The sequence below is a fragment of the Musca autumnalis genome, unplaced genomic scaffold, assembly GCF_047663935.1.
Source record: "Musca autumnalis isolate F117 unplaced genomic scaffold, ASM4766393v1 scaffold_4, whole genome shotgun sequence".
Classification (NCBI taxonomy): Eukaryota; Metazoa; Arthropoda; class Insecta; order Diptera; family Muscidae; genus Musca; species Musca autumnalis.
In genome coordinates, this window is record NW_027411977.1 from 152,336,471 (window position 1) to 152,348,950 (window position 12,480).

Sequence of the window (12,480 nt, forward strand, 5' to 3'; positions counted from 1 at the left end):
ACGTTCCTATGTACACAAAAATAAATTCATTCAGATTTTGAAATATATAAAACAATTTACAGAGTTTTTGTGTTTTAGAAAAAAAAACAACCGACAAAAAATACACATATTACGTTAGTATGGAATGATATAAGATATAGAAAATGCTTTCAAATTTGTGCAGTTTGATGAAAGTAGAGGAAGACTATTAGTATACTTTGTGGGTGGCATGGAATTTGTTATACAATTTTGGATGGCCTTTTATAGCAAGGGAAACAAAAGATAATAAAGAATTTATCGACCAATGAATGCTATGAATCTGCTATGGAACATTTCATTTGTGGCTATATTGCTGAAAATAAGAGTATGATGACTTTTTAAGAGGACATTTGTTCTTTGGATTGTTTAAAACGGCAAAATAAAATGTTGAAATGGGCAATATAATATTAATTAATTAATTATAATATAATATATTATAATTTATTTCAAGGAATTGTTATTCCCTTCGGTTCGATTCGGTAATCATATTTCAGAAAAAATAATACGAATAAAATGTACACAACATATACAATGTTAAAATAAATTATCGGATGAATGTAAATCTTAATCTATTTTGAAATCAGAGCAAACTTACATTGTAAAATTGGAGTTAAAATTTAGAATTTTTGTTTGTGTATATTTATATCATTAACGATGATCGTATAATTTTAAGAGATAGTTGTTTGTTTCTTTATTGCTATTTATAGTGCTCATCACTACACTATACCATTCATTATCATATGAAAAATTTTCTACAAAACAAATAAAAACTTTGTTTATGAAAGGCTTTTTATACTAAAAGATAAGGTATTTCATTTGTAAAGATGCATATAGTTACTGTATAAATAAATAGTTTGTTTTTTATTTTCAATACAAAATAAAATTAATGCAAAATGTACAATTAAAGTTAAACAGTAAATTATGCAATTTGTATTAAATACGAATGAGTAGTACAACAGTACTTCATTTTTTTTTTTTGTTATACATAACTCATAAAAATATTATTATATACAATACAATGTATATATGTAGTAGATTAGAGGGTTATATATTATATATGTGTGGATTGTTGTTGTCATATGTTGTATTAATGGTTCTTAAATATTTGTAAATAAATAAATGATTTAGATACTTATATAAATATGTTTGTATGTGTAAGTTCTTAAATGTTTAAGCATGTATGTTTTGTTTGTAGGCTTTATAATGTGTCGTACTTATAAAAATGAAGATCTAAGTAATATTTTGTTTAATCCAACATATACTATACATAATTTGAACTTTTAGCTTTTTTAGAATATCTATACATTTTCTACTTTTAAGTAAAACTATGGATGGGAATTCCAAAGCAACATAAACTCCAATTCACATTGCTTCTGCAAGTGCTCAACGAGCACGCAACACCTAAGGGTTTAATTTGGTTATATTACTACTTTTTTCTTTTTCTGTGTTTAGTTAAAGCTAAAAATTTTGTGTGGAATTGAAAGAGATCAAAAACCACGAGAGAAATATTTGTTTGTAATCTGATCTTTTTTACATAGGCTGTTTTCTTATATATTTACCGGAATTTAGAAATTGATGTCCTGTACATGGTGCATAGGTTATATACAACCCCAATTGGTTTAATTTCACAATTAAACATCTGATAGTAACATAATGACAATATGGTATTTATGGTTGGGGAACCTATTGTTTTTGGTCACTTATCCCAGCAGTGAATGTACAGAAAATAGCTGTAAATGCAGGACATAGTTGAAAGAATGAAATTTATATTTAATTTCCCCATTAGATGTACCGATATGTTATCTTATTTTTAGTTCAGTCGCTTATAAGAACGCCCTTGGATTTTTAATCTATATATGTATAAGCTATATATCACATGTTTAATTTTGATAGAGCAAAGAAGTGAAAAATCAATCTAATTTTGAAGAGTATATATAATTTGATTTTTTTGTTCAATACTGTTTTAGCAGTTTTTAATGTGTGAAATTTATGTTACTTTGGATGAGATAAATGAGATACTACTGGAGTAGATTAGCAGCAGTAGATTTATTTTTGGTGTTGGAAGGCATATAGAGGAAGCGAAGGTCGAAGGTAAGTACCGTGGTAGAACAAGAATCATTTAGCAAAGGGACCCGACTACACGTAACCAGCTGACATTCAACATTTGTTTGCATATCGTTCAACTGACAGCTTTTCGCGCAAATATATGCTGGAGGTAGGGGTAATGGTGGGGGCTACACTAGATGTGGTGGAAGAGTTGCTAGAGGAAGGTGTTGCTGATGTATGATGATGTACCATAGCGGCGGCCCGTACTGAATGCTGGTTGTTTTGCTGCTGGTGTTGTTGTTGTTGATAGAGAGAAAGATGCTGCTGGCGTTGTTGGGAAGATGAAGACTGTAGATTATGCATAAAATATGCGTTCATATTACTGTGTTGTTGCTGATGTTGTTGATGATACGGATATGCCATCACCAGTTGCATTTGAGGCAAAACTTGCTGTTGTGGCTGATGTTGCTGCTGTTGTTGTTGTTGCAAATCCATGTGTCCCGCAGTGCGCATCATATGCAAATAGTTGTCATCTCCTATCGGTGCCTGCCGACTGCCGTACTTCAACTCACGTGATATTCCTTGCTTGTAATTTCGGTGATCTTTGTCAATGACATACGCTACTTCTCTCAACTGCATTATTGTCGATTTGAATTTCGCATACAAGTGCTGTGACTGCTGTTGCAGTGCCATCGCTGTTGCCACTAATGGGTTGTGCTGTTGCTGCAGTTGATGAAAAGCACCGACATGGTCCAGAAATGTTTCCAATTGTGTCATGTGGGACATAATAAGGGTATGGATGCGTTGAAGATCCAACGCTGGATCCAATGCAGTTATCAGATCCATTTGAAAATAATCCATTGCTTCCGCCGAAACATTTTTACAACCGGGGGCATTCTCATCCGACCGATCACAGCAGCTATAGACACCATTCACAAATGCAGATGGATGAAAGTATTGTGATCTTATGGAATTTGTTAAGCAAATTTTATGAAGCAAGTCAATCCACTCTCTTTCCTCCACACAATTGGTTGTCTGTACAATAAGTGAACGGTCTTTGCGAACAATCTAAAAATAAAAGAGGAAACAAAGCAATTTTAATTTATACATTATTAAAGAGTAATGAATGCCTTATAGATACGCTTTTTTGGCCGATGTTTACCTAAAGGACTAATGGAAATTTATTTAAACTTGGTTCAAGGAACAAAATTCACAACTCAAATACCAATTATAGGTAACAGCCAGAAAACTGAACAACTCTAATCACTTAAGGTGTTGTCTATAAAATCGATTGCATTGCCCAACAATTGCTCAATTTATGGAAAAATCGACACAAGGACAATAGCCTATTTTTGGCTATCACCAAAGAACTTTTGTTTTCAAACGAACATCAAATCTATTACATTCAGTAATATCAACTAAAATGTTGACAAACTCAAAATAAAATATATGTATTTATTTTTCTTTTTCTTCCACATTCCCTTGGTTTGTACATATACAAGACTTATTGGAAAAAGGTATTCTTAGCAAATTATTTACTTTCACACGTATTTCGAAATTTTTGCAGCTTTTTGTTTTATTCCAAATGACAGCATTATATTTTGAGAGAAAATGTGTGTAGGTATCAGCTGGCCCTATTGCATAACTTTGTATTTGGTCATGACATACACAAAATTGCCGCACATATGTAAGTGTAGTCACCTAAAATGTCCAAAGACGTAACTTAAGTTTACAGGAGAAAAGAAAAAAGTTATAAAATGAAAACTACTTTATAAAATATCAATCTCATGTGGTGAACATTTTGGACATTTTCAATCATGTACGAATGGGAGTAAGTAATGAAACCAAAACCTCTAGAATGCTTGGTTCCTTCACTACAATAGCGTCTGAAATATTATCCCATTTTTCGAAATGCCGTTTCTTGAATATGATCATTATTTTTAAACGTAGAAGCTTTAAATTTTGCAGGAACATGTATTTTAGCTTTTGTTTAGCTTCAATTATCAATTGAAGACTATTGGTTTCCGTAGACTCAAATGAAGCACAACGACCGATTAATATTAAAATAAAGAATTAAAGAATTCAGAAAACGTTTATTAAAGTAAATTATAAAGAGTTTAAACTAATACGTTACATTTAAATTACAGGGTTGTATCTAATCATACATTTATACATGTATGCAACATACGAGTTTCAACTACTATTTTAACTTGACACAATCAAACAACAAATTTTGATTTTTTAGTTACGTCTTTGGGGATTTTAGGTGACGATATCTATTACACTGTTCAACACGAACAGATTATGATTAATAAAATCTTATTCTGACACCGCAGCATTATAGAAGACCAACAAAAGAAGACACGTGTCTTGCATTTTCCTATTATAGGCCAGAGTTGAGACATAGTTGTTGATTGTCATACAGATCAAAAATTGTGAAACATAAATTCCATTAACTTCAAGGTAAAAATCATCAAGGTCACATTTCTTTTAAAAATATTTCTCGGGTTTTGGTATATTTCGTTCAACTAAAAAATGTGATCTCAATAAACAACTTTACAGAACATGCGAACTCTATAGAAACGGTTCTTAAACGTCAAAGCCGTTCAGAATCAAAACAATTGGTAACACACAAATATTTTCAAATACCTTCAACTTTTTGCTTAAAGTTTGTGAAATGAACTGATATTAGAAAATCCAATTAACAAAGTCATTGATGATTTCGTTTTTAATAAACAATGTTCTTTCATTTAAAGAACTATTTTAAATTTCAAACACTGTAATAGTACATCAACTATTTACAACTATTAACGAATTTTGTCTGTTTTTTTTGCGACAATTCACTCCAGTTGATTGTTTTAATTATGTGTGAAAAATTCAGCAAAAGGTAAAACCATAGGACCACAAAAAAACTATGATGAAGTATTGATCTGATAAAAACAAAGACAAAACAAGCAAATTACATATGTATGTATGTTTGTCGGTTAAAAATAAAGCCCCTGAAGAAGCTCTACGCTGTAATCAACAACATTAAACACTGTTTTGAAAAGGGAAATTTTGAAATAATGCTGCAACAACAATAGTTAATTCAGTTTTTCATAATACCACTGACTCTGTATATGAATATACATACATACATATATGTGCGTATGACGTTTAGAAAAATGAAAACAACTTCTACTACAACTATAATTATGTATGAGATATTTTTACGGTTTGCTTGAATTTATGAATGTATCAACACCAACCGCAGTAGAATAAGAGCAACACAATTGATGTTTGTAATGTTAGCAATGTGATTTTTTTACAAGACCCAGCGACTTGACTAAGTGAATTTCATTTTCAATAGCTACAATTTGACTGCATAAAAAGGTTTCACTGGCCAACTTTCCCAATGTGCCTTTGCAAGTAAGCAGATGATTTGCATAGTAAACAAGAATTATGTCTGCGAAACAAATATATACATGTGTATTAGTTTTTTTATTCATTTCATTCTCATTTTATTAAATTCACATAGTAATATAAATAAGCCAACATGGCCAATAGCTTATATTAACTTACTACAGATACCCTTAAAACAAGAGTTTTTAAGCATTAAAACTAAACAATAAAAAAATGAACAATATGCAACCCCATAAAAGGAAACAAGGATTTATAAACTAAACCTACCCTCACATATGTATCTAAACCAGAGTATAGAAAAATCAGAAAGAATAGCAAGTATTAATCCTTTCAAGAAAATGCTATTATCCAGTCTATATATATAATAGAGCAGACCTAGCCACTACTTCAAAAAGCATAAAAGTTCATATAAAATATAAAAGGCTCCCCAGCCTCAAAGAAAAATGACAAAAATAAAAAAGGGAACCCCATATCAAGCAATACGCAAAAAGCAAAAGAAGATCATTTAGGAACTAGCCTGCAGAAACTCAAAGCACTTCCTTTTGTATAAATATGTAGGAAATGTAAATTTTCGTAAGGACAGAGGGAGCTGGTTCCACAACCTAGCGACCCTTACAACAAACGATCTCTCACCAATCAATGACGTGAATCTAGGGTAAGTTATCTGGGGATTACGAAAGGAACTACAATATATAAAATTTCCACGGAGACACGAGGAAACACCAGTCATAACACTATAATGCAATAGAAGTACACGAAATTTAATGTACTTCAGAAACGGTAATCCCAGAAAATGATCAACAAATTGCGATACATGCTCTCTACGACGAAGACCATATACAAATCGCACAATAGAATTGACAACTCTTGCAATACGTTGGATTTGAACGGATGAAGTACCAGATACAACCTCCAAGCAATAGTTAACATGTGACATAAGCAAAACCACTGCAACTTTTTTCCTAACAGGGAACGGCAAATAAGCTTCGAGACTGTACAACCTTCGCAACTGGAATCTAACACGAGTCAAAAGTAAATCAATATGTAATTTAAAGTCTAATTTGTTATCAATAACAACACCCAAGCACTTCATACTGTTAACAATCTCTACGGTAACAGAGTTAACAGATATCCGAAAGGAAGAGTCATAAACAAAATTGTTGAACAATATAGCTTTGGTTTTATTCCAGTTAATGGTTAGTCCATTAGAGCAAATCCACGAAGAGAGAGAATGTAACACCGAAGTTGCAACAACTTCCAAATCCTGCAGGCATGGTCCTCTCAGAAAAATGTGGACATCATCCGCATACATAAACAGATTACAATTCCCAACATTTACAGATTCCACAATGTCATTAATGAACATGATGAACAAAAATGGACCCAGCACTGACCCCTGCGGAACACCACGATGAACATCACAGACCTACGATTGAATACCCTCGTGGACGACAAATTGCGATCTCTCATTCAAATACGAAGATAACAATCTACATGCAGAAGATTCAAACCCAAATTTCCACTTCAATTTGTCAATCAGAAGGTCATGATCAATAGTGTCGAATGCTTTAGACAGGTCAAGACCAACAAGCAAGCCAACATCAGAACTGTTAAAAACATCCCTAATGGCGTCGGTAAGTGTTAACAAGTGCAACGTAGTACTACGCCCATGCCTGAAACCGTACTGTGAAGTACTTAGAAAACTACGTTTTATGAGTTTTTTTTACCTATTTTCTCAAAAATTATTTCTTGTTGCACGAATGAATGATCATTTGCCTATTAATGACTAAAATAACACTTATACCATTTAAATATTGAATAAGGTGGCACACAAACTACTTTTGATTGATACGCTATAAAATGATATACATACCGTTAGTTAATTGATATGATATAAAATTATATGTGTTCATATATGAATGTAATGATATGATGATAAAATTAGTGAGAAACAAAAGGTTTACCATTTTGGTTATGTCATGTGGCACTAAAGCAGGGGTGATCAAGGAGAGAATGGCAAAAATGTGAATGTATTTTAGAAAACCCAAGTATTGCGAATGTATTAGTAAATTGAAGAATTCTTTTTTTGTTACGCTTTTTTCTTGGCAATTGTGTCATATGTGTGTAAATTGCCGAAAAACTGCGGTACCACCAATGTGTTGCGTAGGCAAGTCGCCGATAAATAAACATTTTAAAATCATTTTGTGGAGAACGTTTTTTATCGTATAACATTATAAGATTTTATGTAATCTTAGGTTAAAACTTATCAAAATGTGATTGTAAAAAAGCCATAACCCTAATGTGATAATATGTAAAGTTTATGTGTGAATGAATATTAATAATATTAATCGATGAGTCGCAATATTCCTTTCGGAAAGGATTTAATACTACACATTTGCTTTTAAAACTTACAGACTCCATTCGTGAAATCATTAATAAGAGTAGGCTGAGTGTGCTAATTTCCTTAGATTTGTCTAAAGCTTTCAACAGTATTGATCATTCGTTACTGATTTTAAAGTTGAGCAACGAGTTTCACTTCTCAAATTCTGCCTGTAAATTGATTTTTTCCTATTTATGTGACAGAAATCAATTTGTCGAGTTAAATGGTTGTAGGTCTAATTGTCAGAATTTATTGTCTGGGGTACCACAAGGGTCTGTCCTTGGGCCTCTCTTATTCATTCTATATTTGAATGATCTTCCGCGTCTCTTAAATTCTACGACTTGCTCCACTTATATATTCGCAGATGACATATTTTTGCTTTTAATTCTCATTTAAATATATTTGTTCAATTTGCAACAGAAAACTCATTAAAAGTCAATCCGTCGAAAACTAAAGCGTTGAACTTTGGCATTACTAACCGTGTTTTACCTTCATTTGATCTCTTCATAGGTAATGATTGTATAGAATTTGTGCAACAACATAGATGCTTAGGCATAATAATCGATTCTGAACTATCTTTTAAGAGTCATATATATACTTTAACCGGCAAAGTATGGGGTTCATTACGTATAATTTATGGTGCCAATTTATATTTATCCCATCGAATCAAGATAACACTGGCAAATTCTCTTTTGCTTTCACAAATATTGTATGGTCTCGAAGTTTACTCGGGGTCTACTGCCATGAATATTATTAGATTGTAGCGTATCGTAAATACTATCACGCGTTTCATATACAATTAAGTCGTGATAGTCATGTTTCTTCCTACGTTATAAACTTCCTTGGTTGTTCTTTTGATATGTTCATAAAATTCCGTTGCCTTTTTTCGTTTTACAAAATGATAAATAGTGAAAAACCTCCGGCATTAAGAAGAACCTTCGTCTTTACGCGTTCTTCTAGAAATCCTCAAATATTCATTCCTATGATTTGGAAGAATATTTTTTGCAAAATCATTTATCGTCAGAGTAGCACGTTGCTGGAATTTTCTAAGAATTTTTTGGCTGGGGAGCCAAGATTACGAGAGTATTTCGTGTAAATTGAAAGAATTGTTAGAAAATTTATTGTTTGATATAAGTTTTGAATTATATAATATATAAACTCAGGTATTCTTTGTCATGTATACAAATTATTTGGCCTTTAAGGCTTTATGTTATACAAATATGAATAAATAAATAAATAAAATAAGTAATATTTTTGGCCTACTACTAAATGTGAATTTATTACTATTTTTTCTTTGTTTTAAATAAAATTTTGAAAAATTATGGGTGTAAGTCTTGTACTTGGTATGAGTCTTGTACTGCCCAAATTACTATAAATGCCTATGCTGTTTACGTGGTGGCTATCATTCACAATAGCCTCAATTCGAATATTGAAATACTGTTTTGAAAAATGCCTATGCATTTATTGTATAGTTTATTTTAAAAAGTTAGCTAAAAACTTGACGAATGAATGGAAGGCCAAGTCTTCTTCCTAAACATGTTGTAATAACAATGTTCAAGTCAACTGTAGATATACAAATATCCTTTCCATCACAAATCCAAACACACCAGATTTTCACTCATCGCCACATTTTGCAAAACTCACGACTACTAGACTACAAGTCGACTACCTCAACAGATAAATAATAGGTACGATAACTTTCCCAGTAGCTCTTGTTCAGTAAGTTTCTGTAACTACTTTCAATGAATTTTACTCTCTCAAGCAAAAAATTTGCAGAAAGTTATCGAACTAAGTTTTGCAAGAACTTGCAAGAAAATTAGCTGTTTTGAGAAATGTACGAAAAACCACAAACAATTTAATTTTAAAATTGCATTTTAGTTAGTTTAAAGTTAATATGCAATAAAAATTGCTTTTGATTTAGTCCGATGTCACACGTACACATTTTTCGGTAAAGTAAATTGAGTTTTTGGAAGAGGACTTTCCTCCCCGGTCTTTCCCAAATACTCAATTGACGATTAACGGAGTAGGTGGCAGGCGGAGTGGAGGACATCTTAAAACATACCCAGCAAAATTTATTTGAAGTTGTTCCTTGTGAAGTAGTGATTGAATAGCTTTTTTTGAAGCAGTCCACGCAGAGTCATGAAAAATGCAGTCCGTTCTTCACATTTTGACAATGTCCGATTTGAATCCATTTCATAAATTTTTCACATTTTAGAAATTTCAAAATTTTGCAAAAAAAAACTTAAAAAGACAAAGAACTTAATTTGTTTCTTGTTAATTATAATAACAGCAATATGTTCGCATCCATAAAAAGTAATTTGTATACAAAAAATAATAAAAGTGATTTCGAACTACATCTTTGTTTGTAGCCAAAGAAGTAGTTGAATCATATGTTGTTGTGATTTATTCACTACAAAGAACTAATGCAAAATGTGTGCTTAAGAAGTAAATTAGACAGTAACCTCACTGCACCATGCCCTTGTAAAAATCATGACTTCTTTCACGTAAAAAGATGTAGTCCGGAATCACTTGCACTCATGATTTAACTACTTCTTTGGCTACAAACATTTTGCTGGGTAGTATTTAATTCCTGCGTAAACACATTGCGTCCTGAAGTATATTCTTAAATATCGTTTTTATCCGAGCCACATGAGTGAGTTTGTCACACTTATACGAGGGCAGCTATACATGTTTTTGGCCTAAAAATAGTATTAATGTTTTGAACGCTTCAACAGCATGTTCCGGCGATTACTGTTTTGTTTCGGGCTCATACGCATAAATCTATTATTCGTCGCCTGCGTCGATCTTATAAATATCTTTTGATGCACCGCAATCGATTTTTTTTTCTTTTTTTTGGAAATTTCATGCACCAATCGACACGTGATCTAACGATAACAAACCTTTTTCGAGACTATGTGTTCCTCAATATTGAATTTAAGCTGGTGGAAGAAATGCCCAAGGTTGTCTCCATTTCACGGCATATAACATGGCGATCTTGCATTTTCTGGCACAACAGCCGTCTTTTTATCTATAGAGCGCGCGGCCAGGATTGAATTCATTAAACCAGTTTCTCACTTAATTTCATCTATGCACTCTTACTGTGATAATCCACGTCGAAAGTTGTGAAAAATAATCGAACGAAAATGTTCACAAGTAAATTCCAATTTTTTGACAAATCGATGTTTCAAGACTCTGTAAACAACACAACACATGGTCGTGCGCCCCAACGTTTCCAATGAAAACGTCAAATGGTGCCTGGCAACACATAGTGTTGTCTCGGCAAGAAACTTATGCAGTAGCCCTCGTAATATGTCTTATGGAAACTTCTTGAATGAAATTAAAAAATCGCAAATGATTTAAATGATTCATACATATTTACAGAATATGATTATTATAGTGCGGCAGAATTTAACCACAATCCGCACTTATAAATTTATTAATACTTATGGTTATTTTACCACAAAAAATTTAGCCGTTTTGGGAACACAACACAAGTTACAATGCTATTTAAATGATAAAAGACTTTATAAAATTTTACAAATATTTCCTTTTGCCCTAATATCATTTTTTCTTTAGAGCTTTTTCCTTCCGAGTTAACCTCTTTTATGGGGATTTATTTGAGGTAAATGGTTTCCTGTTGCGAGAATGAATGACCTTTTGCCTATTCATGACAAAAATAAAGTGCATCCAATTTAAGCACTAAAAAAGGTCACTTTAAAATTATATTTTTGTGAAGAAATCACAAAAAAATATTTCCTCTTGCACTAATGAATGAGCTTTTGCCTATTAATGACTAAAACAACTAATTGATATGATACATATATGAAATAAAGTTATATATAATATAACATGATGATGATAAAATTATTGAGAAACAAAAGGGTTTGTCATTGCGGTTATGTCTGCTTAGAGTGACTCCAAAAAACTGTCCAAAGTCGAGTAAATAAAAAGTTAAAAATAATTTTTGCGTAAGGTTTTATATCATCTTAGCTAAAAACTATTCAAAATATGATACATTAATACGCGGTTGTAGAAAAAAAATTATAACCTTGTGTGTTCGTTCAGATATAAGACACAATAGGGAAACCCTCGACACCAAATTCTTTATTTCTAACCTAATACTCTGGTCCTTAAAATATACCTTATGAAAAGGGAATTAGAAGAAATCGGCACTCACCTTAAAACAATTTTGCATTTTGAAGCTTTTCTCATTTAATTGTTCGACGCGTTCAATTTCCGCCAAAGGTATATCACAGATTGGTTGTTTGCCTTTTGATTTAGCATAGCACAAAGACTGGGTTGTTAGACGAAAATAGCGCTGTTTGAAAGGACGCCGACCGAATCGCTTGCGACATTGCGGGTACTTAGTCATCATGCTGACAAAGAAAAATGTAAAACAACACATTGAAATATTAGGAACAAAACCGCAGCTTTATTGACCTTTAAAACAGGATGCCGTTAGATCAGTGTTCACCAGCGAGCTGCTACTGAGAGCAAATTATCGTAACTTTCAATCCAAAACACACGGTAATGTATGCTCAGTTGCTCTCAGTACGGGCTCGCTGGTGAACACTGCTTTAGATATTGGTTGGATTTTAATAGGCAAATCAATTTTAACTTAATTTTGTATTAAT

General features: G+C 32.2%; 1 protein-coding gene across 5 annotated transcripts in view; it reads right to left on the bottom strand.

Moving 5' to 3' along the window:
- Nucleotides 1-440: 440 nt before the first annotated feature.
- RasGAP1 (Ras GTPase activating protein 1) overlaps nucleotides 441-12,480 on the bottom strand; it is a 41,547-nt gene continuing 29,507 nt past the window's right edge. For all 5 annotated transcript variants that reach the window (XM_073984217.1, XM_073984215.1, XM_073984213.1 and 2 more), the window contains exons 5-6: nucleotides 12,024-12,222; nucleotides 441-3,132 (exon numbers count right to left, since the gene is read on the bottom strand). In XM_073984217.1, the coding sequence (XP_073840318.1) occupies nucleotides 2,176-3,132; nucleotides 12,024-12,222 (1,156 nt within the window). In that variant the 3' untranslated portion in view covers nucleotides 441-2,175. The remainder of the gene's footprint in view (nucleotides 3,133-12,023; nucleotides 12,223-12,480) is intronic.